The following is a 25,025-nucleotide window of genomic DNA, read 5'->3' as shown; positions in this document are numbered from 1 at the left end:
GCAAGCATTGAGCAATCACTGCACACCACAGGGCAAAGGCAGGGGCACCAGAACTGGGGGTGCAGCAATAACAGCAGCCAAATGCCGGCTTCCATCCCAGCCAGCGCTGGTGGGTTTGGTCGGGGCTTTCCGCACACCCCGGCAAAGGCCAGGCAGAAGTGCCACGGGTCTGTCTGAAACATGCGAAGCTGCGAGGGAAGTGCCTGCCCAGTGCTGTGGGAGGTGACTCAATGAATCCAGACTCATGCTGTTGCCTGCAGGAGGATCTGGGCTAAGGAGGCTTCATTTGTGTCACTTACACCTTTGTTGGTGTGCAAGGGTCTGTCCGCACTGAAGCGGGAAGGTGTCCGTCCCAGCTGGAGGAGACATACCCACGCTAGTTCTGATCAAGGTGGCGTCTAAACACAGATGTGTAGCATAGCGGCAGGAGGGGCTGGCCGCCCTGAGTCCCAGATGGGCCCTCCTGTTGCTCCCACTGCCATGGATACACTGCAGTTGTTAGTGCGTTAGCACGATCAAAGCTAGTGTGGGCCGGGCTCCTTGAGCTGGAAATCACACCTCCAACTCGGGTGTAGCGTGACCCGAAGGGAGACTAATTTACATTCCCCTGCTCCTGCTGACACATCTCTGCATCTGGCCCAGGGGTGGGGAAGATGCACTCAAGTGCATAGCCACGGCCCATATCTGAGTCTGTGCTAAACCAAGCCCCTGGGACTGTCCCGACAGGGCCTGATTTACATCGACAGGAAAGTCCTGTCTTGCTTCGCTAAAGCACTGTAATTTTTAGCACTAAAGAAGAAGCCAGTTGGAGAGTTAGCAGCGTTTCTGCAGCCGCGGCACAAGGCCGGAGTGTTGATGTTTTCCTACCATTTGATCTCAGAAATGGCTTCCCTCTGCAAGAGTCTGGCAGCTTTCCACATGCAGCTCTGCCTGTTAGTCCTGATCTCAGGTAGGGTTTTCACAGTTCTTTAATCTTACTGGGGCTATTGGCTGGTGTAGTCAGCATTAACTCTTTATGGGAATTATTCCTAAATGCAGATTCTGCCAACAGAGTATTGAAATCTCTCCCATTGCACCCAGTCCTGGGTTGGAACACTAAAGAACTTCACCTGGAAGGATCTCAGCTGTCACTCACTTGTTTCTAAGCTTTTCAACCCAAACGCCTTCCATCTTTCAAATCATTTCAGCGTCCGTTTGCACACAGCAAACTTTTCCCAGGAAGGCAGGACCTGGATTTCACAGCATACGCAGCAAGGCAGGAACTCTGGCCTCAGGGCTGCCCAGCATGGTGGGACCCCAGGGAGAGCAGTCACTAGCCTAGGTGATGCCCTTGGCATGTCCAGGCTCTGCTTGGTTTCAGCCCTTTGCTCACTAAGGCGACAGTGGCGTTTTCACTGTGGGCTCTGCAGTTCTAACCCACGAAACAGCCACCCAACAGAGAGACGACTGGTGCTGGGTTTAGGTCCCTGGCTTAGGATGTGTGAGACCCTGCTTCAATTCCCTGCTGTGCTACAGGCATCCTGCATGCCCTGTCTCTATGTGTTCTGAACAAGGGCTCTGGCGCCCTGGCCTGCTTCCCAGGGTGGAGGCTAGAGCCACCGAAGCTTGGGGGATATTCAGATGCTGCGGTGATGGGGAACCAGGTAAGAGAAGTGAGACCCTGCCAAGTGTTTCTTGGGAACGTTGCTAAGTAGGTTGTGTAACATCTGCCTTGTTCATGTAGCCAGAGCCCCTCCAGGGCTGTGCCGGTTAAAGAGAAATGCTGGGCAGCTACAACTTGCTGTCCAATGTGACTGGAGTAGCAGTGCATGAGCCCTGGGCAGCTGTTGCTTAGATTAACTGGAAGCCCCTCTCTTCCCATGGAAGGAGGAGATGACAGGTGCTTCGGGAACATTAATACACAGAGGCGTCCGCTCGTACAAACTTTCACAAACAAGGTGGACAGCAGGGGCACAGCTATAGAGTGTCAACATTCACTTTCTATGATTAAACCATTACTCTGAGTTGTTATTACCACAGCCCGAATGGGCGAGGAGCTGGCAGACAACCACGGCGTAAAGCTACATGGCAGATTGCACCTGACCAGCCAGATCAATTTTCATAGAAATAGCAAAGGAGCGAGCTGTGCACTGGAGCGACTCAGTAAACAGAACAGCGCTTCCTGCCCATCTGCCCTGCTGGGGAAGTGGTGCAGCCGCTGCAGGATGTCGGGGAGATGCTGGGTTGGGGCTGGCTAGCTCAGCTTGCAGGGCGGAGGTGCCCGGCTAGGGAGGAGAGGTGCGGGCTACTTTGGGAGTTGCTGATGTAGGGGCACAATTGCTGCTTACAGTCTAAGGGTTTGTCTACACAGTGATAAAAAGCCGTGGCTCCGAGTCCAGGGCAGCTGATTCAGGCTAGGGCTGTGGGGCTAAAAATAACGGTGCAGACATTCCAGCTCGGGCTGGAGCCCAGACTCCTACACTGCATTTTCTAGCCCCGCAGCCAGAGCCCCATGAGCCCGAGTCAGCTGACCTGGGCCAGCCGCAGCCGTGCTGTGGGTCTTTTATCGCAGTGTAGCCATACCCTGCGTCCCAGTCCCACACCCGCCCCTCTTGGGGGACACAGCCATGGTCATGGTTTATTTACACAATGCATTAGCACTTTGCACACCCAATAGAGAGACTTGGGCTGGGCCCCAAAGAAACGAGTCTGTACTTCCAAGTCAATTAAGCTAAACCGAATTCAGGCCACTCTAATTCCTCATCAGAGTGTTCACACAGGGTTTAAATCCGGTTTAACTAATTCACTGTAGAAGTTAATTTGGATTAACTCTGTGAGTGGCCCCATGTAGCAGGCCCTAAGACATACGAGGGGTGTGGGGTGAGCAGGGCTGCCCAGAGGATTGAGGGGGCCTGGGGCAAAGCAATTTTGGGAGCCCCTTCCATAAAAAAAACTTGCAATACTATAGAATACTATATTCTCATGGGGGCCCCTGTGGGGCCCGGGGCCTGGGGCAAATTGCCCCACTTGTCCCCCTCACCAGGCAGCCCTGGGGGTGAGGGTCACAGCAGGGAGACCAGGCAATTCCTGGCCTATGGCTCCACTTCTCTTGACAAGTCTGTTACAGTTGGTTTTTGTAATGCTGGCGCTGTTGAAATAAGGCTGGGGCCGGACTCTAGAGCAGCTCATGAGGTGGGTGCTTAGCTGGGCTCACATGCTAATGGCTTTATCCTCAGCCCCACCCCTCGGCCCTGGATTACCGCTGGGGAACCAAGGCCCAAGTTCACACAGTCTGTAGCAGAGCAGGAGACGGCCCCCAGGCTCCAAAGGCCCAGGCTAGCGGCTAACCCACCACGCTAGTCGGCCTGTATCAACCCCAGCACGGTGCAGTCCTGAGTTCACTCAAGCCCCAGGCCTGGCTAGCACTCTAACCACTGGCCCAGCCTGCCTCCTGTGACAGAGGACTGGAGCAGCCCCGCCCCGGGGCCATGGCTGCTCAGTGTGGTGTGTGCTCACAGGCGTTAGATAGTTAATGCTCAGGGCACCCACCAAAGGGAGGTGAGCAATGACTGTCCCCTTCCCCCACCCCAAAGCCACTCAGTGAGTCAGTACTGGAGCCCACCTGACCCTCAGCCCCCGACCCGTCCTCCAACCCACGCTGCCTGCTGCCGCGGAGGAAGGTTAGAGCCAGAATGTCTGGGAGAGTCAGGCCCCTGGCTCCCATAGCACCCTGAGCCTCCAAATGCCAGGGACTTGTATGGGCCCTAACCCTAACCCTGAGCTGCTTTTTCTGTTCTTCTCCTGTCTTTCAGGTGAGATCTCAGCCTCAAGAAACACCACCCTGCAGAAGTCAGGTCAGTACAGCTGCAGAATACAGAGAATCCCCTCCTTTGTGATGCTTGTGTTTTGCCTAGTGCACCTCTCAGGTGCCTCCTCCCCCACTGAAAATACAGCAAGGTTAAGAGAAAATGAAAATCCTCTAAAGCTGAAACTCAGCTGGTGGCTCCAACCTGTAGTCCCCAGCTGCAGCCACCTGGTAGACGCTGAGGGCCAGATCTTCCATTGGAGCCAGCTGCGGGTCTGACCCTCAGAGCTTAGGGGCTGGAGTGATTTGTCATTGCCTGGATCTCTTTTACTCTGTTCTGCAACAGAGTGATTACATAGATGCAGTCTAGGGAAAAGATGAAATGCGATGCTGCAAAGCACAAGACAGAAAAGCAGCTAATCAAATAGAATTAGTAATGATAGAAAGTGATTTTAAAATACCCCAAATGACTCCTATAACACTACATGGAAACCACTCCTAGAAATATTTTAAGAGGATGAGTTAGCTGAGGTTCCTAGCTACTGCCTGACTCTTTCCCATTATGGTAAATTACCTATTTCATTCTTAAATATATTTAATGCTTAAACTGTTGCAAAAACTTATAACCCAAACCACTACTCATTTCTCTATTAACAATTTATAATCAATATGTTCCTTTTCAAATAGCCCTAGTAATGTGAAAGCAATTCCCAGCCTCTGTAAAATTTGCATATTTCCCCTCACATTTCAGTCCCTTCAGCTCCACTTGTTGGTCACATGTGGACTTTGGCTACAGAATTTGCCATTTCCCCAGAGGAGGGGAACCACAGAAGACATTTGTATCTGAACTGGTTTTGCTCGGAGACCTTGTTTACATAGGAAAGTTGCAACTATTTAATTTAAATCTGTTCTTAATCCGATTTAATTAAATCAATGCACCCCCTGTGAGGATGCTCTTATTTCAATTTAAGGGAATGGCTTATTTTGCTTTAGCTTAAACCCGTTCTTCATAGACTTAAGCTAAGCTGAAAAAAGCTGCTGTACCAAAATAAGGATGTCTACACAGGGGGTTGCATTGGTTTTACTTAATTGGTTTAAATTCACTCTTTATCTTAAATCAGTGCAACCTTCCCATGCAGACAAGTGATAACACGGCCACATTCATGTGTCTACATCTACCATGCTGCTGAACAGTGTTTGTACCAGTGCATGCTGGGGAAGTCAGGGCAGCTCTCCCAGAGTGCCCGGGGCACACGCATACAGAGCAGCATGGAGGACAACACACCCTGGGCTGTCTGGCTCGCTGCATGCGGCGTTGGGAGGGGGAAATGGTCTAGCAGACTGGGGTACAGAAAATCTCCCTTCAGGTCCCATAGCAGCCAATGGCCTCCTCACTTGACTTGCCTGGCACCTGAGCTGCCCCTCTGTAAAATGGGGATCAGAGTCCCCGGCTCAGGGGTGCTGGGAGGTTAGTGATTTGCTATCCAGCTCCTCTCACGGTGTTTTATTGTAGCACCTAGAAGGCCCAGTCATGGCCCTGCTGGGCACTGCACAAACCCAGAGCAAATCACTAACCTCCCAGCACCCCTGAGCCCGGTCCCGCGGATTCGGCGGCAGCCTGCACGAAGTCCCGGTCCCGCGGATTCGGCGGCTTGCCTGCAGGAGGTCCCGGTCCCGCGGATTCGGCGGCAGCCTGCAGGAGGTCCCGGTCCCGCGGATTCGGCAGCAGCCTGTAGGAGGTCTGCCAAAGCCGCAGGACCAGCGGACCCTCCGCAGGCATGGCACCGAAGGCAACCTGTCTGCCGCCCTCGCGGCGACCGGCAGAGCGCCCCCCGTGGCTTGCCGCCCCAGGCATGCGCTTGGCATGCTGGTGCCTGGAGCCGCTCCTGTGACTGAGTTTGGCACTCAAATGGCAGCAAACGTTACCATCACCATGGGCCAGATTTTCAAGAGTTCTGTGCCCCAGTGTGCTGAGCTCTGGCAAATCTGGCCACCGATTTTGGTGCCCTAACTGTAAGTGAGCTCTGAGAAGCCGACTGCTGGGTCTCCGGGAGAAGCTCTCTCTGATACGCTCAAATCAGCAAACCCATCTCTGACGGGCTAGTGGCCTTTCCGCTCACGCTCAGTGCCCAGTCTCCCCCTCATGATGGGAGCTGCTTCTCCTCATCCCAAGTGGCTACAGCAGGAAGAGGTTTTATTCTAACTCTCCGACTTTCAATCATGACCCACAAAGTCACGTCTGTGCCCTGAGTCTAGTCAGGTGGCTTTCGGCAGCACACCTGTGGGAGGTCCACTGGTACCGCGCCTTCGGCGTACCGGCCACCGAATTGCCGCTGAAGCCATGGGACCGGCAGACCTCCCGTAGGCATGGCGCTGAAGGCAGCCTGACTGCCGCCCTCACGGCTTTCCGCCCCAGGCATGCACTTGGTGCCTGGAGCCGCCCCTGCATGCTGGAGAACTGAGCTAAGACTACTGACGATCAACGTAACACTATGGTGCTTTTTGTTTGATACTGTTTAAGGCTGAAGCTTTGCTCTGTTGCTAGTGTGCTGTGAGATACCACGGGTGCTAGGAATAGAGGTTTTTCCTCTCTAATGTAAGCTGCTCGCAGTTACTAATTTAGCTGCTTGATTTTCTGTCTTTTCCAAATTATTTGTTGTTTTATAATTATGAAAGGCAGAAATAACTTGGGAAGCGATAAAATCAAATAACTAAATTAGCAACTGTGAGCAGCTTGTATTAGAGAGGAAAAGCCTCCTTGAGTGTTACAAATGAGTAGTGGTTATTCATGATTTTCTGAAGCAGCTGAATTAAATGCTACTTATAAGGAATAATTGAATACAAATGCAATACTGTGTATATGTAACTCAGCAATTTAGTATTTAACTGCTAAAAATTCCTATGAATGACTTCAGAATAAGCACAGAATGGATATATTTCTTCGTCACTTCATAGAAATGTAATGGCTGTGCAAACTTTAAATAATTAAAAGTAAAACTGGTCAAAAATGTTTCCATTGAAACTTTGTAATGGTTCTGTGCAGTGTAATAGCAGCAGTATGTGTGGTGTGGGGCAGTCACCTCATGGTCTTGTGAGAACCTTGTGCACATCTTGACTTGTGTAGTGTTTAAGGCCCTAACTTCCACGAGCGCCGATGAGCTTTGGCACATGCCCCGTGCCTGATGCTTGCCCAGGAGCTGGGTTTGCGCTTGGTGCACACAGAAGCAAAGCTGCAGTTTGCACACGCACAGCATTGTAATCCTTCTGATTGCAATTTATGTCAACCTACATTTCTGCATTCGGTGAGCGTTTGCCAGTCATCTGCCAGGAAGCATGCTGCATTAGTAGCCCTGGCATGATCCCTGTTAGCCCACAGGCATCACAGGGAAGAACTGGAGGAGCTAATAAGATGCAGTGTTGTCAATTTACCTTCCTGGCCTGGTTTTGTCTCCTCCTCAGATATGTTCTGTTCAAACTTCCGGCAGCACCCTCGTTACATAGCTGCCAAGAAGAACACCCGAGTTCACTTCATCTGCCATTCCCGCAACTCAGATGACGTGCAGTGGTACAAAATGACTGGACAGGACAAAACCCCCCGGGTGATAGATGTGAATGGCCCGAGGGTGTATGAGGAGAGGAATGTGTCGTTTGTAATGATCATCTTCAGCAAAATTCAGCCTGAAGACAACGGCATTTACTTGTGTGAAAATAAGAGTCTGGCTCGTGATCTGGGACGGATACGCACATGTGGGAGTGAACTGAGAGTAATAGGTGAGATGCGCTATCGCTGTCTCTGTCTAACCCCAGACACACCCATCTATCTATCTGTCCATCTATCCCTGTACACACCCCTCACACACCCATCTGTCCCCATACACTCCCATCTGTCCATCTGTCCCCCCCACACCCATCTGTCCCCATACATTCCCATCTGTCCATCTGTCCCCCCCCCACCCATCTGTCCCCATACACTCCCATCTGTCCATCTGTCCCCCCCACACCCATCTGTCCCCATACACTCCCATCTGTCCATCTGTCCCCCCCACACCCATCTGTCCCCATACACTCCCATCTGTCCATCTGTCCCCCCCACACCCATCTGTCCATCTGTCCCCACACACACCCGTCTGTCCCCACACACACCCGTCTGTCCATCTGTCCCCCCCACACCCATCTGTCCCCACACACACCCATCTGTCCATCTGTCCCCATACACACCCATCTGTCTCCACACACACTCATCTGTCCATCTGTCCCCCCCACACCCATCTGTCCCCATACACTCCCATCTGTCCATCTGTCCCCCCACACTCCCATCTGTCCCCACATCCATCTGTCCCCACACCCATCTGTCCATCTGTCCCCATACACTCCCACCTATCCATCTGTCCCCATACACACCCATCTGTCCATCTGTTCCCCCCACACCCATCTGTCCCCATACACTCCCACCTATCCATCTGTCCCCATACACTCCCATCTGTCCATCTGTCCCCACACACACCCATCTGTTCATCTGTGCCCCCCAGCCCCCTCTGTCCCCATACACTCCCATCGGTCCATCTGTCCCCATACACACCCATCTGTCCCCATACACACCCATCTGTCCATCTGTCCCCCCCACACCCATCTGTCCCCATACACTCCCATCTGTTCATCTGTCCCCCCCACACCCATCTGTCCCCATACACTCCCATCTGTCCATCTGTCCCCCCCACACCCACCTGTCCCCATACACTCCCCTCTGTCCATCTGTCCCCCCCCCAACACCCATCTGTCCCCATACACTCCCATCTGTCCTTCTGTCCCCCCCACACCCATCTGTCCCCATACACTCCCATCTGTCCATCTGTCCCCCCCACACCCATCTGTCCATCTGTCCCCACACCCATCTGTCCCCACACACTCCCATCTGTCCATCTGTCCCCCCCACACCCATCTGTCCCCATACACTCCCATCTGTCCATCTGTCCCCCCCCCAACACCCATCTGTCCCCATACACTCCCATCTGTCCATCTGTCCCTCCCACACCCATCTGTCCCTATACACTCCCATCTGTCCACATACACACCCATCTGTCCCCCCCACATCCATCTGTCCCCAGACTCGCCCATCTGTCCATCTGTGCCCAGCCACACCCATCTGTCCATCTGTTCCCACACCCATCTGTCCCCATACACTCCCATCTGTCCATCTGTCCCACACACACCCATCTGTTCATCTGTCCCCACACCAATCTGTCCCCATACACACCCATCTGTCCATCTGTCCCTCCCCAACACCCATCTGTCCCCATACACACCCATCTGTCCATCTGTTCCTCCCACACCCATCTGTCCCCATACACTCCCATCTGTCCATCTGTCCCCACACACACCCATCTGTTCATCTGTCCCCCCCACACCCATCTGTCCCCATACACTCCCATCTGTCCATCTGTCCCCATACACACCCATCTGTCCCCATACACACCCATCTGTCCATCTGTCCCCCCACACACCCATCTGTCCCCATACACACCCATCTGTCCATCTGTCCCCCCACACACCCATCTATCTATCTATCCCCATACATACCTGCCTATCTATCTGTCCACCTGTCCCCACACACACCCATCTAATCTATCTGTCCCCATACACACCCATCTATCTATCTGTCCCTCTGTCCCCATACACATCTATCTGTCTATCTCATATGGATTTTTTCAAGTTTTCTACTTAAAACCTTTGAGTGGGATTTTCAAAGGCGCCGAAGGGATGTTGGCATCTAGCTCCCACTCCAATGGGATCTCTTATGATTAAGGCTATGATTTTTTCATAGAGGTCGACGAAGTCACAGGGAATCTGCGACTTCCATGACTTCAGCCCATGGTGGCTGGGAGCTGTGGGGTACTCCCGCAGCTCCTGACCGCTGCAGGTGGCAGAGGGGACCCTGGAGCTCCAAGTGGCCCCCGCACATAGGTGCGGGAAGTAGGGGTGTAGGGGGTGCTGCAGCACCCCCAGATTTTATGCAGGGTCCCAGCTGCCAGCTGTGCACATGGTGTCCCAGCTACTGGCCCTGCTCCCAGCCACACATGCAGGGTCCCGGCTGCCGGTCCCACACACAGGGCTCTGCTACTGGCCCCGCACCTGCCCCCAGCCTCAGCCCCCTTATCCCTCTCCATGTCCCCCTCCCCTCCTGGAGACACAGCCCTGCCCCTGGCCTCAGCTCTAGCAGATAAAAAGTTTGGGGATAGTTTTGTTGGCTTTCAGCACCCCTACTATAAAAAGGGTTCCAGCGCCATTGTCCCCACAGCTGCCTAGCTGCTTCACGCAGTGTGGAGACCCCACAGCTGAGCTCTCCATTTTGTCATGGCTGTTTTTAGTAAAAGTCATGGACAGGTCACAAGCTTTTTTACTAAAAATAGCCGTGACAAAATCTTAGCCTTAATGACGATGCTTTGAAAATCCCAGTCTGACCCATTGACACGGCAGTACAGAACCCCCTGAACGCATTAGCAGCCACGCAGCAAGAAGGAGCTGTGGCACAGATCCCAAGAGCAAAGGAGCCCTGTCTTCTGACGCCGGGTATGTCAGGGTGGGTTTGAATTTCAGTAAGACATTCGGCTCTCCAGTCGTTCCCATTGTGGCAACTGAGCCCCAAGGTTCTTCGCATGGTTTCTGATTTATTTCAGCTCCCATTTCTCTCCCCTTCAGAATACGCTCTAGTTCAACCACAAGTCATTGGGCTAGATGCAGGAATCCATGGGTGAGTTTGTCTGGCTTGTATTACGCAGGAGGGCAGACTAGAGGATCTAATGGCCTTTCCTGGCCTTAAAATCTATGGATGCATGTGACTCTCTGAATCTGTGTGCTGGAAGCTATGAAACACAGGAACAAATGAGCAAACCATTGCTGAGACTCTCAGCTGTTCGGGGCAAGGACTGTGTCTGCCTCTATTTCTGTACAGCACCCTGCACAATGAGCCCGTGAGCGCAGTCCCAGAGTACCCAGGAAATGATAAGAATATTATCATTCCAGAAAGGTTGTGTAAAAAAGCCCCTTTTCACACTGTAAAATACAAGAAGCTCAGAGAACTCGCATTACGGGTGTGAATACTCACACTACGTGTCTAACTTACACCTACCAACCTGGGGACATTCAGCCTGGAGAACCAGGTGTCTAGCTGAGAACAGGCTACTTACTCTGGAGAATGAAGGTGTCAGTCATCCCTGCAGTTCAATGGGGCACATCCCCTATCCTGTAAGCTCTTTAGGGCAGGGACCATCCCTCTGTTCTGCATTTGTTCAGTGCCTGGCACCATGGGGTCCTGGTCCATGACGGGAGCTCCCAGGTGCTACCACAATCTTCTTCCTCTTTCTTGCCACTTCCTTATTTGGGGCTGGGGACTTGTATCGCCTTCTTCCAAAACTCGGGCCTGTACGGCTGGCTGTTGTGCAAATCGGTGTCTCTAACATCTGTTGAGATTGTTGTACAGACAAAACTACACAGGATCTTTTCAGGGGGCAAGACAAAGATGCCACATTTACTATGATAACACAATTTGATTTATGACCAATAACTAATATTTTAATCCTTATACACACACATTATACCTAATACCTATACACACACACACACACACACACACACACATCCATCAGATGTTCTGCAGCTGCTGCATAGTTACCAGTCCTGGACATAGCTTGAGTTCGTGGCTTGATTTTGCAGCTTGGGTTCGTGGCTTCTGGTGGCTAACTGGCCAGGAAAGCCGGGCACAAGGACGAGCTGGGTCTCTGTTGGGCAGGCACCGATGCCCTTCCATGTTGGCAGCAGAATGTTACCCTCCAAAGTCTCCCATCTCACCCATCCTTTTTGTAGGCTTTAGTTTGAATCCAGAGTCTATAGGTCTTGCTGTGTCACGCTGCCTCTGGGTTTGGTGATTGATCACCCGTCAATTGCAGGCATGATTTCAGCCTGGGACCTGGCTTTGATCTTCCTTCTATTACACCTTTTCTTTTTAGGGTGGACTCTTCTTAGGGTACCTCTGGACTACCCGCCGTATCGGCGGGTAGCGATCAATTTCTCGGGGATCAATATATCATGTCTCATCTAGACGCGATATATCGATCCCCGAACGCGCTCCCGTCGACTCCGGAATTCCACCAGCACGAATGGCGGTAGCGGAGTTGACAGGGGGAGCCACGGACGTTGATCCCACACCGTGAGGACGAGAGGTAAATCGATCTAAGATACTTCGACTTCAGCTACGCTATTCACGTAGCTGAAGTTGCGTATCTTAGATTGATCCCCCTCCCTAGTGTAGACCAGCCCTTACTTTGTTAGGGCTCTTGTCTGCATCTTCAGCCGGTGGGGTTTGAACTCTATTTCATCAGGACAGGCTGGGGCTGGAGGTTGATTCCATCATCCATCCATACCTCAGTCACACATCTAAACTAAGCTAATAAGGTTACAGCAGGGTTTGCAAAACTGAAGGTTGGAGGAAGCTTTTACAAAATGGAGCGAGCGTTTTAAAATGGGGTTTGAATTACAATATGGCAAACAGTGAACAGAAGTTACAATGTAGGCGAGTGTAGTGAATGGTGAACAGAAGTTATATTAATAAAGTGAACAATTAAAAACAATTTCATTTATCAGTTCTACAATATCTGCTCCACATACCTATTCTTTGGCCTCCTCCTTGCTTGTCTTCCACCCACAATCACTGAAAGGGTCATCCTACCAATAGCACTCCCAGGTCTCCACTGGACACAACCACACCAACATACCCTAGTCTCCATCAACTTGTCCTCAATTGGGGCAATCCGCATTAGGCCCCTCACAACCTCATTCCATTTCCTATTATAGCATGTCCATCCATTTAACCATCTCAACATCTTCATTCCCATGGTAGAGAACATACTGATCGCCTTCCCCGTAGTTGGCCAAGTCTCTGTCCTGTACATTAAGATGGGTTGAATTACAATGTTTATACACCCTACCTTTTAACTTGATTGCCATATTTTTATCACAGAGAACTGGGGTCAGCTCCTGCCATTCACACCAACCAGCTAGGCACTCCCACAATACAGGTAATAAATAAATGAATAGAGTCCCCAGGCCAAAAGGAACCACTGTGATCATCCAGTCTGACCTCCCACATAACACAGGTCAGAGCACTGCCCCAAAATAACTCCTAGAGCAGATCTTGAAGAAAAACATCCAATCCTGATTTAAAAGCTGCCAGTGATGACCATGACCCTTGGTAGGTTATTCCAATGGTTAATGTTAAACATGTGTACCTTATTTCCAGGCTGAATCTGTCTAGCTTCAACTTCCACTCATTGGATCATGTTAGACTTTTCTTTGCTAGATTGACTATTACCAAGCGCTTGTTCCCCATGTAGGTACTTACAGACTGTGATCACGTCACCCCTGAACCTTCTCTTTGTTAAGCTACATAGATTGGGCTTCTTGAGTCTATCGCTACAAGGCAGGTTTTCAAAACCTTTAATCATTCTCATGGCTCCTCTCTGAACCCTCTCCAATGTATCACCATCCTTCTGGAATTGTGAACACCAGAACTGGACACGGTATTCCAGGAGTGGTTGCACCAGTGCCAAATACGGAGGTAAAATAACCTCTCTTCTGCTACTCAAAATTACCTGGTTTATGCATCCCAGGATCACATTAGCTCTTTTGGCCACAGTGTCACACTGGGAGTTCACGTTTAGCTGATTAACCACGACGACCCTCAAACCTTTTCCAGAGTCCCTGCTTCCCTGGGTAGCCCCTCCAGTGCCATAACAAGGGCGAGGCGAGTGAGACACTTGCCTTGGGTGCACAAAGCCGAGCAGGGCCGGCTCCAGACCCCAGTGCGCCAAGCGCGCGCTTGGGGCGGCGTCCCGCGGGAGGGCGGCAGGCGGCTCCGGTGGACCTCCCGCAGACGTGCCTGCGGAGGGTCCGCTGGTCCCGCGGCTCTGGTGGAGCATCCGCAGGCACGTCTGCAGGAGGTCCACCGGAGCCGCGGGACCGGCGACAGCCAGAGCGCCCCCCGCAGCGTGCCGCCGTGCTTGGGGCGGCGCAGTTCCTAGAGCCGCCCCTGAAGCCGAGGGGTGCACAAAGCGGCGGAGAAAAAAAAAGCCGCTGGCACGGAGATATTTATAACCCGGGTGATCTCCCCGCCCCCCCCGAATGTCCCCCAGCCCCGACTTGCTCCTCCCTCCTCCGCCTTCCCCGTCCCTGTCTCTCCCCTGCAGCTCCATGCTGCCTCCCTGCAGCAACTGCTGCCACTGGGTCCTAGTGCCCCCCACCCACTCCAGCCAGGGCAGACTGACTCTGAGCCTGCCCCTCCCCCTCAGACCCTTTCATTTTCCAGTGGGACCCTCCACCAGCACAGGGGGCCCCCCGCCCACAGTCACCACTCCTGCCCCATGCTGGGCAAGGAGGCAGCCCCATCCCCCACCCCCAGTGAGGCTACAGTCAGGGGCAACAGCAGGGGAGGAGGCGCTCGCAGCACCCCCCAGCACCCACCACGGGGGAGGCAGGGGAGATTCCTGGACCTGAGATGGGCCCTAGGAGCACATGCAGTGACAGTGGTGGGGGTGAGTGTGCTGCTGGGGGGGGGCAGGAAAGGGAGGCTCCCCCCCCCGAGCTTGCTGCTGCTGGCAGGGAAAGGGCTGGGGGGAGTCCTCCTCTCTGGCCCCTGTCCCGGAGCAGCCTCCCTGCACCCCAAACTCATCCCCAGCCCTGCCCCACCCCAAAGCCCACACCCCCAGTCAGAGCTTTCACCCCCCCACTGCACCATCAAATGTCTGCCCAAGCCCTGAGCCCCTCCACCACCCCAAACACCTTATCCCCAATCCCCCTACACCCCTACCCTCGCCCTGAGCCCCTACCACACCCCAAACCTCCCAGCCCCAGACAGAGCCCTCACCCCCACTCTCACCCTGAACCCCTCCCACACTCCAAACCCTCGTCTGCAGCCATAACCCACAGCCCTCACCCCTGCAGCCCTCCCATCCCCAAACTCCCTCCCAGAGCCTGGGGTGGAGTCTGGGCAGGGGCGGGTTCTGGAGACCACCACCATTTCTACAAGCCTGCCACCCCTGATCCTGCCCTGCAGACCTGAACTCCCAGCATTCTCAGGACACTGCTGATCCCTAGTGGCCACTGCTGATATCCAGCACCTCCCTCCTCTCTGGATTGGAACTGGACTGGAACCAAAGACCATCTTGGAAGCAACATTACCAGCCCAAGCAGTCAAAAATCATGAGTTAGACCCCCCAAAATCACAGGCTCTACTGCCGCCGCTTCATTCATTCTTCAGCGGCAATTCGGCGGCAGGCCCTTCCCTCCGAGAGGGACTGAGGGACTTGCCACCGAAGAGCCAGCCCTGGGGGGGTGCAATTTTATATTCGTGCCTTGGGCGCAAAAATACCTAGTTACGGCTCTGGCCCCCTCCCCCATCCTGTAAGTGTGGCTGGCATTCTTTGTTCTTAGCTGTGCCCATTTACATTTAGCTGTATTAAAACGCACATGGTTTGCATGTGCCCAGCTTACCAAGTGATCCAGACTGCGCTGAATCAGTGCCCTGAGCCCTTCATTACTTACCACTTCCCGTGTCATCTCAAACATGATCAGCGATGATATTGTGTTTTCTTCCAGGCCATGAATAATGTCGTGGTAATTAGTGTAGGGCCAAGAACCAAGTCCTGCAGACCTCTGATGGAAACACACCTGCTCAATGCTGATTCCCTGTTCGCAGTTACATTTTGAGACCTGTCTGTTACCCTGATAACAGAAAGAACAGGAGTATTTGTGGCACCTTAGAGACTAGCAAATGTATTTGAACATAAGCTTTCGTGGGCTACAGGCCCACTTCATCGGCTGCATGGAGTGGAAACCCCAGCTCTCCTGGCCAATGGCTCTGGGCTGCCTCCAGTCCCTCACACTGGGTTGTATATCTTTGTGGTGCTGCTCTGGGCTCCGTCACACACACATGGGAGTAGCATGCCCAAGGCACTGTGTCGAGGGGACAGCGCCTGCTTTGGGTCGGTGCCAAGTCTCTGGTGCAGATACCACCAGGCTCACCTGGAAGGCCAGGAAAAGTCATTTGGACACCTTGCACTTGTCACCTTCTGAGCATGTCGTGTTCAGAACGGGCTGTTTGCTGCCCTGAATGACCTGTGACCTGGGTGCCCATGAGGTGGTGCTGACAAGGTCCTTCCACTTGCAAGCCCAGCTCTATGTGGCATGGGGAGGCTACTTGCTTTGCTGTCTGGGCAGCATTTCAGGGAGACGTTCCCCATCCCCAGAGCAGGGCCCATGGAGCTGGCCATCCCTCAGCACTCACAGATCATCTGCCATGCCCACAGATCACAAGGTGGACTTAAAATCATGAGATTTTAAACTGAGGTTCTCTTTAGTTCCCTTGTGGGTCTGGATCCTTTAGGGTTCGTGTCTTCAAGCTTTTATCCATGCCCGGGAGGGCATGTACTTACTTTTAAAAACATGAGACTAGTGAGAAAATCACAACAGCAGGTGACATTGCAGGCTAGTGGCCCAGGCTAGATGGATGGGGGCAAGTATGGAAAAGGGGATGAATCACTACTCCTAAGGTAGGAGAGGGTATCAGAAGTTCAGAGAGGTGGAGAGAAGAGGTGCCGATGGGAGGTCACAGCAAACAGCAGGTCAGGGAAGCTCTTGAATCAACTGAGAGGTTTTTCTCCATCAGAAAAGCAGGTCTGTGATGCTCACGGGGTGCAAAGGGGGCTGTTGTGAAAGCAAAGCAGGCATCTTTCTTTCTTTCTTAAAAGAATCCCCTTTATCAATTTTTGTTTTCACCCATTCACTCACTACTCCATGCAGAACCCTGGGGTGCGCGCTGGAGCCGGAGTCAAGGGCGAGGCGTCCCTGTCACGCTAAGTTCCTCCTCCTAGGCCCTTACAGCTGTTCTGTAACAAAACTCCAGCCAGCTCCTGCTCCTCCCGTCTGGGAGAGACACTGCAAAGGGTTCAAGGCGCCCTTCCTGCCGTTGCCTCATTTGTAGGTTTCAGCACCATTGAGCAGGTCCAGAGACGGAACAGTGTGAAAGACGTCATCATCATGATCCAGTCCATTCTCCTGGTCATCTTCGTGAGCGTCCCCATGCTCCTGCTCCTGGAGAAAGTGAGTATTGGGCGCCTCCTACTGAAATACCGTTCAAGGATGTGCATTGACCATCCATATTGTGAGGCATCTTGGAATGTCTCAGCATGACGTGCTGGGGGACCATGTTTCTAGGCCTGTCTGGGCACCATCATCCCAGGCTCCCAGTCATCGCTCTGAGCTGTGCTGAGGATGGGGAGAAGTCTCCTGTATTTTCTAGGGGGCAGAGGGCTAATGGCCCTGGAACCAGGGCAGGCGTATCGCCTTCACTGGGGGGATATAGAGCTGTGTCACAAGAGGCTCCATTTCCATTGTGTCTATTCAGCCAATGGGCTCTTCCTGACAGCCTCCTCTGAGAACTGAGGTACCTGGGCTAGGTCCCAGAGGCAATGCAAAAGATGGAGGAGGATAGCTAGTCCCTTCCACCCACTGCTTCGCGGTTAGGGGGGAGTTATATGGGATTTTGCCATCTGGGCCCCCACCAACAGCTGGCAGAGGCCTGGAGGAACAGCAAGGGGTTGCACTGCCTCAGCCTGGTGTCCCCTCACGGCTGTCGAAGGGTGTACGCCAGGGACGTCTACACTACAGGAGCTACAGCTCCCAGCTATGCCGCCGGGAAGCCTGTAGTGTAGACGCACACCACGGCGACAGAAGTGGTTTTTCCGTCATGGTAGGAACTCTACCTCCCTGGGCGACGGTTGATAGCGTGATGGAAGCAGTCTGCCATTAGCCTCGCTGCGGCTACACTGGGGGTTAGTTTGGCACCACTGCAGCACTCAGGGGCTGTGGATTTTTCACACCCCTGAGTACCGCAGCTATGTTGACCTGAGTTTTAAGTGTAGACCAGGCCTCAGGGAGGAACATCTGTCTTCCTTTGCTTGGAGGAATAAAGCATTTAGCCCCGGGGAGCCCTGGAAGCATCTGGAATTCCCCATGGAAGCTCTGGGTCTAGTAGGTTAGTGGGGATAGGGCAGGTCCAGAGACGGAACAGTGTGAAAGACGTCATCATCATGATCCAGTCCATTCTCCTGGTCATCTTCGTAATGGGGGGGGGGGGCAGAGTGAGGGCAGCCAGCTTCAGCAGTGTTACTGAGCATGCTCAGCCCATGTGAGCAAATCTGGGGGACACATGACCCTGCATGCCCCCCCATATGTCGCCTCTGATAGCGGTTCAGTTATGTCTCCTGGCTCCTCCAAGGGAAACTGTCATCAGGAGTTTGGGCACTGAGGGTGCACACCTCAGGCTTAGATCTGGGGTGGGGCTGGCATGGCTCGGGCGGAAGCAGGCCCCTGGCCCCTAGACAGCTCACTGTTATCCCTGGCACCTGGCATCCTTGTGCTGAGTGCATCGCATGGCTTAACCTGGGTTGGTTTACACCAAGGACTCAGCGTAAACCCAGGACATCGCAATAGGAGACATGCCCAGGCCATTCACACACACCATGCTGAGTGGGTCTGTTCTTGGATGGCCCCACTCCCCCGAGGGCACAGCTGCCCGTCATGCAGTGCTTGGCAACACCCTAGTTTTACACCCACTTGGGATACTTTGGGGAGAAACATTTAATGACACAGACATTCTGGTAGCAACCCATGGAAGAGCCCAGAAATAGCAGAACACTGTGGTAAGGAAGATCACTACATTTCCCTGTACTTCTCCCTTCCCACTAGGGCGACGGCAAGGCCAGCTCTGATGAGGACCATACCTATGAGGTAAGTTAACAATATCATGTTAATTAGGTTAATAATAGTTAATAGGAATATTTTTGAAGCAGTGAGCTGGGCAGGGCAGCATTCGTTGGGGGTTTCAGATGTACATTGCGAGCTGAAGGGGAGGAGAAGTGGATCTTTAAGACTGACGTCCTTTCTCCCAAGTGTGTGTTGTGTATTGGAGAAGTGACGCTGGAATCGTTTTTGGAGTGAGGATGCTGAGCTGCATCCCTGCTTACCCCACCCTGTCTGCACCCCCCAGCATCCCGTAGAGCTGGGGCCGAGAGCAAGGCTGTGGCTCCGGGAGGGGAGGGACACAGACAGGGGTAAAGCGGCGGAGGCTGGGGCCACAGCGAGGGGTGGGTGTTGAGCCCCGGGCATGGGGCCAGTGGCTGAGCGGGACCCCGGGCTGGCAGCGAGGACCCAGGGCCAGCAGCCGGTCCTATCCCCGGGCGGGACCCTGGGGCTGGCACAAAACCCGGGCGTGCTGCATCATCCCACGCAGCCCTACTTCCCGCGCCTACGTACTGGAGTTCAATAAATACTAACAAACCATGCAAACCTGAGCGTTTCAAACAGCCTGCCTCGAAATCCTTTCCCCTCTCAGACTTCGGAGCCGTCATAGAGCCACGAGTTCTCCGGTCATCCACAGTCTGCCAGGGTAGACAAGGCCTGAATTTCTGTCTAAAATAAACAGAGGGAAACAAATAAGCCCTGTCAGGTTCTCTGTAAATCATGAAGAAGCAAAAAAGGCACCAATCCATTATATCCCTGGGAATGAGCCTGAAGATGGCACGGCCAGGCCAGCCTTGGAGATGGGCGGGAGGGAGGGCTGGGGCTGGAGGCGAGGAGTCAGCTTTGGTAAAGCTCTTCTGCCAGCTAACATCACACTGAGTTCCCAGTTCCGCCCGAAGCTCGGCTTGCGCAGCAGGCACCTGGGCATATCTCAGGGCCGACCCGGGTCCCTGGGAATGTTTCCTCCTCAGTCTCCCTCTTCTTTGCACAGGGCTTAGAGATCGAACAAACTGCCACCTACGAAGACATTGCACCTCTGCGGGATATAAAAGCCAAGTGGACAATTGGGGAGCATCCGGGTCAGGAGTGAGGGGCTCTGCACCCAGGCGACTTGCCTACGTTAGTGGAACAGCTTCTTGCACCCGCTGTGCCTGCGAGCTACCCACTGATGCTGGAGAAATTGGGATTCCTGGCTTCCTGCCATGGGCTGTGGCTGTTACAGACTCGTGTGGCAGGGCAACACCACAAACTGCAACAAGACGATGGGACGCTGCCAGTAGCTCCCACCTCCCTGCCACACACAGCTGCCTCCTGTAACCGTTAGTAGAGCTTGCTTGAGTTTTTGGTGTTGTATATTCAGCGCTTGCTTTTCTGAGTCTGTATCCAGATCTGGATGGGAGCTGGCCAAGACCATTTTAGCCTGGAAGTTGCTGTTATTATGTCAACACACAAGCCCCTAGGTGCATGTACAGAAATGAGTAGCAAGCTGCCACCAACTGGCAGCAAACAGTGAGTTAACCTCAGCCTGAGCTAGGCAGCTAAAAGAACCTGGTAGCAGCAGATCACTTTAATCTCTGAGGCCCTGGGCCTAGGAAGGAGAGACAGGTTTGCAGAGACGACACATTCACAGAGGGCTGGAATGTGATCACTTTACTCATGTTGAACCGAACCTTCCACTGTGCGTGAAGTTATTATGACTCCTTGTAGCAAGATGCTACACAACGGGAATGAAGTTCTACCAAGTGTGAATTAGGGCGTCCCAGCAAAGTGTGGAAATTGTGGGATCAAAATGTCCAACTGCTTTTTAAAGTTTTAATAAACACAATAAATCAGTGTCCTGCTCCTCCTGTTACCACCGCCCGGAGTCAGACTGGCTCCTTACTGCACAACGCGTGGCTGAGATGCATAGTCCAGGGGCTCTCTCATTGAGCAGCTTGTCTAGATGTGTGGGCCGTTATCATGATGCTGGGATCTCAGGCAGGTTCTGTCCTAAGAAACACCAAAGATCATGTCACATCAGCACACTCACCAGAAGGGGTTTTCCATGGACCAGAGCATGGAACGTTCCTTCAGTGCTAATAATAAGCCTGCTTAATGTCAATTAAAATTCACTAATTTCCTGCTCCAAGCAGCACTTTAGGCCACAGTTTCTGCTGCACGGACCTTCCTTTGCAAGAGGAGAAATCTGACTGGGTGGAATGATGCCAGCAAAATTTTGCATCTCGCTCACCTCCCCAGGCCCTTTAGGTTTGCCTGTATGATCTGTACGGCTCTTTGCAGCAGGGGCGTGTCTGTTAAGTGCCATGCAGGCTGGTGGGGCTGTATAGGCAGGAACTGAAATACAGTCATGGGCACTGAGCTCTCATGAGACACATTAGAGCAGACGTTCCCCACACTGCACCAGGAAGGATGCACATGCCCATGCCAGTGATTTCGGAGGGGCTGGCTGGGAAGGGGGTGCTGGGCCTGTTTGCAGCTGCTTCTGTAGGCTTTTGCTGCCAGGGTGAGCCGGGATGTCTGTAGCACGGCCTTGTATTCATGCAGCGCCCAGCAGCCATGGCCAGGATCAAGGCCTCGTTGAACTAGGCGCTGTACTGACACTTGGAAAGGATAGTGCCTGCCCCAAAGAATGACGAGACACAAGAAATAAATGGACCAAACCACTGACCTGGGACAGGGCGGGGGGTCAGTCATCAGAATATACAATCCTTTGCTGGTCGCCTGCCAACCCTGGTGGCCCATTTACCATCAGCTGCCAGCAGCAGTGAGGAGGGATCTGAAGGGAGATATGGCAGGGGCTTGTGAGATCTGTTCAGGGATGCGGAACTATTAACTAAGGTTTGTAACCTGTCCTTTAAATCGGCTTCGGTACCCAATGACTGGAAGTTAGCTAATGTAACGCCAATATTTAAAAAGGGCTCTAGGGGTGATCCCAGCAATTACAGACCGGTAAGTCTAACGTCGGTACCGGGCAAATTAGTTGAAACAATAGTAAAGAATAAAATTGTCAGACATATAGAAAAACATAAACTCTTGAGCAATAGTCAACATGGTTTCTGTAAAGGGAAATTGTGTCTTACTAATCTATTAGAGTTCTTTGAACATGTGGACAAGGGGGATCCGGTGGACATAGTGTACTTAGATTTCCAGAAAGCCTTTGACAAGGTCCCTCACCAAAGGCTCTTACGTAAATTAAGCTGTCATGGGATAAAAGGAAAGGTCCTTTCATGGATTGAGAACTGGTTAAAGGACAGAGAACAAAGGGTAGGAATTAATGGTAAATTCTCAGAATGGAGAGGGGTAACTAGTGGTGTTCCCCAAGGGTCAGTCCTAGGACCAATCCTATTCAATTTATTCATAAATGATCTGGAGAAAGGGGTAAACAGTGAGGTGGCAAAGTTTGCAGATGATACTAAACTTCTCAAGATAGTTAAGACCAAAGCAGATTGTGAAGAACTTCAAAAAGATCTCACAAATCTAAGTGATTGGGCAACAAAATGGCAAATGAAATTTAATGTGGATAAATGTAAAGTAATGCACATTGGAAAAAATAACCCCAACTATACATACAACATGATGGGGGCTAATTTAGCTACAACGAGTCAGGAAAAAGATCTTGGAGTTATTGTGGATAGTTCTCTGAAGATGTCCACGCAGTGTGCAGAGGCGGTCAAAAAGCAAACAGGATGTTAGGAATCATTAAAAGGGATAGAGAATAAGACTGAGAATATATTATTGCCCTTATATAAATCCATGGTATGCCCACATCTCGAATACTGTGTACAGATGTGGTCTCCTCACCTCAAAAAAGATATTCTAGCACTAGAAAAGGTTCAGAAAAGAGCAACTAAAATGATTAGGGGTTTAGAGAGGGTCCCATATGAGGAAAGATTAAAGAGGCTAGGACTCTTCAGTTTGGAAAAGAGAAGACTAAGGGGGGACATGATAGAGGTATATAAAATCATGAGTGATGTTGAGAAAGTGGATAAGGAAAAGTTATTTATTTATTCCCATAATACAAGAACTAGGGGTCACCAAATGAAATTAATAGGCAGCAGGTTTAAAACAAATAAAAGGAAGTTCTTCTTCACGCAGCGCACAGTCAACTTGTGGAACTCCTTACCTGAGGAGGTTGTGAAGGCTAGGACTATAACAATGTTTAAAAGGGGACTGGATAAATTCATGGTGGCTAAGTCCATAAATGGCTATTAGCCAGGATGGGTAAGAATGGTGTCCCTAGGCTCTGTTCGTCAGAGGATGGAGATGGATGGCAGGAGAGAGATCACTTGATCATTGCCTGTTAGGTTCACTCCCTCAGGGGCACCTGGCATTGGCCACTGTCGGTAGACAGATACTGGGCTAGATGGACCTTTGGTCTGACCCGGTACGGCCTTTCTTATGTTCTTATGTTGCTTCCTGCACAAGGGGCAGTGCAGAAGAGGCTGCAGAAGTGCCAATGGGCACATCAAGGAAGCAGCTGGTGTTGGTGGAAGAGCAAAGGAAGTAGATGAGGTGGAAGGTGGCAAGAGATGACATTTTACACAAGCAGAGGGAAGGGCAAAGCTGTGCAGGGCCTTACAAGTAAGGGCCAGAAGCTTGTGTGTGAGACGCATGGATCGAGGGGGAGCTAGTGGGGGTTGCACGAAGGGGTGTGACACAGCCAGGGCAATGGGGCAGGAAGGTGATTGCAGCAGAATGGGCCGTATGAGGACCAGGCAGGTGCCAGGGTGGTGGAGAGGAAGCTGCCAAGCATTCTAGCCACGGCACAGGAAAGGGTTGCTCTTCGGGAGGATCGGCAGGAAGAAGCTGTAGGATTTGGAGGCAGCCTGGAAATTCTCAGCTGTGTTTTCTCACCAGCGGCGCACGTCCACCCACAGCCAATACCTCACTGTGGCTCTAAGGAATCCAAAGAGCTGCGGATTAAGAAGCTTGTGCCTGGTTTCACTGAAGGGAGCTAAGCACCCTTCTGTGCTCTCCTAAGAGCCTTTTCCATGGGAGCCATTGCTACGTGGCTGTCCCAGAGATGCTATGTGATCGTGAACATGTGAGGAGGCAGTGTCCAGGAGATGCAGCCCGCCCCATGGCAATTTCCACAACCCTTGCCTGCAGAACTGACCAAAAACTGGCCTCCGCGTCGGTGAGTTTATTTTCAGCCTGGGGAGGTCACGCGATGGAAAGTCCGGCTCACAAGGCATGAGAGACCGAGTGTGACATTAGGCAGCTTTGGCTAAAGCATCAGGCCCTTTACGCAGCCACAGTGTGTCATTACCGCTCACCGCTGAAAGGGTCCTGGCCGGATGGTCCCATGCACACACTCCTCTCTTGGATTTACCCAGCACTTTCCAAATTCAGCGCAGGCAAAGCTGCTGACACAGTATCCGGTTTCCACGGAACGGGGCTTCTGGCAGATGGGTGGACGATGTCTTATTTCTGGAGCACAGATTTTATATTACCGGAACAATAACATGCAAACAAGCGTAATTGCGCCTGTACCCAATACGTCAGCAGCTGCCCACAACAACAGTGTGTAACTCTCCCCCCTCAGACACAGGGGCCACATTCTGCCTTTGCTTCTACCTGCAGGGCCCTAAGATCTACCGGACCGAGAACATCTGCCAGAGAAGCAAGTATAAAGCCATTAGCAAACAGAGTCGGCCAGCCAGGACCTGCTTCGCAGAGTGCTGAGCGCTCCGAGCTCCCAGCCTGGACAGACAGATGTGTGCTAGCTCTGTTGGCGTTAGAATTAAAAACAGAAGTGTGGCTGTTGTGTCCCAGGCAGTGACATGACCAGTCATCCAAGTACAAGCCCTCCTGATCCCCCAGCTCTGAGCTCTGGTGACTAGCCCATCCGGCTCCCAGCTGTGATGGCCACGCTGCTATTGTTAACATGCTAGCTTGAGTGGAGCTAGCATGTGTCTGTCTGCCTGGTGTGAGAGGCACATGCCCAGCTGCAGTGCAGATGTAGCCACTGAGCCCAGGACCGGCTCCAGCTTTTCTGCTGCCCCAAGCAGCAAAACAAACAAAAAACCCACGGTGATCGGCAGCACTTTGGCGGCAGCTCAATTGCACCGCTTCATTCGTCGGCAGCACTTCGGTGGTGGGTTCTTCACTCTCTCTCTTCCTCTCTGGCAGCACTGAGGCGGCAGCTCAAAGAGGGAGAGAGGGACTAGGGGACCCGCTGCCGAATTACCGCCGAAGAGCCGGAGGTGCGGCCCCGATACCGAACGGAGTGCCCCCTCTTTGTATTGGCCACCCCAATCACCTGCTTCCTTCACTAGTGCCTGGAGCCGGCCCTGACTGAGGCCAGCTCACACCTTCAGTGCCAGCACCCCCGAGAGTCAGGCCCCAGCCGTGCCCACAGCATTTGCCTCGGGACTTTCCCAGCACAATG

At 52.5% G+C, this 25,025-nt stretch overlaps 1 protein-coding gene and 2 long non-coding RNA genes across 4 annotated transcripts in view; 1 reads left to right on the top strand and 2 right to left on the bottom strand.

The window, feature by feature from the left end:
• Positions 1-15,530, bottom strand: part of LOC120385103 — a 32,313-nt gene extending 16,783 nt beyond the window's left edge. Inside the window, exon 1 of the long non-coding RNA XR_005589264.1 lies at positions 15,377-15,530. This is a non-coding gene — a long non-coding RNA (uncharacterized LOC120385103). The remainder of the gene's footprint in view (positions 1-15,376) is intronic.
• CD79B (CD79b molecule) lies at positions 738-20,467 on the top strand. Of its 2 annotated transcripts, none has more exons than XM_039504219.1 (6): positions 738-949; positions 3,792-3,833; positions 7,244-7,555; positions 16,815-16,933; positions 18,581-18,622; positions 19,626-20,467. In XM_039504219.1, the coding sequence occupies exons 1-6, from the start codon at positions 856-858 to the stop codon at positions 19,722-19,724; spliced, it is 708 nt and encodes a 235-aa protein (XP_039360153.1). In that variant the 5' UTR covers positions 738-855; the 3' UTR covers positions 19,725-20,467. The 2 variants fall into 2 exon arrangements, with proteins under 2 accessions (XP_039360153.1, XP_039360152.1); XM_039504218.1 differs by lacking the exon at positions 738-949 and adding an exon at positions 1,025-1,643.
• Positions 20,338-24,080, bottom strand: LOC120385104. The gene is made up of 3 exons (XR_005589265.1): positions 23,911-24,080; positions 21,303-21,410; positions 20,338-20,623 (listed from the first exon to the last, which is right to left on the bottom strand). It is a non-coding gene; the product is annotated as an uncharacterized LOC120385104 (long non-coding RNA).
• Positions 24,081-25,025: the final 945 nt, after the last annotated feature.

The sequence above is a fragment of the Mauremys reevesii genome, linkage group 17 (assembly GCF_016161935.1).
Source record: "Mauremys reevesii isolate NIE-2019 linkage group 17, ASM1616193v1, whole genome shotgun sequence".
Taxonomy (NCBI): Eukaryota; Metazoa; Chordata; order Testudines; family Geoemydidae; genus Mauremys; species Mauremys reevesii.
The sequence above is the reverse complement of the archived record's forward strand: the minus strand, read 5'-3'. Positions and strand labels throughout refer to the sequence as shown.

Excerpts from the sequence above, each read along its gene's own strand:
- CD79B (XM_039504218.1), top strand. The coding sequence starts at position 1,538 with ATGTGTTCTGAACAAGGGCTCTGGCGCCCTGGCCTGCTTCCCAGGGTG. Across the intron at positions 7,556-16,814 it reads GAGTGAACTGAGAGTAATAG|GTTTCAGCACCATTGAGCAG; the intron begins GTGAGATGCGCT and ends CCTCATTTGTAG. Across the intron at positions 16,934-18,580 it reads TGCTCCTGCTCCTGGAGAAA|GGCGACGGCAAGGCCAGCTC; the intron begins GTGAGTATTGGG and ends CCTTCCCACTAG.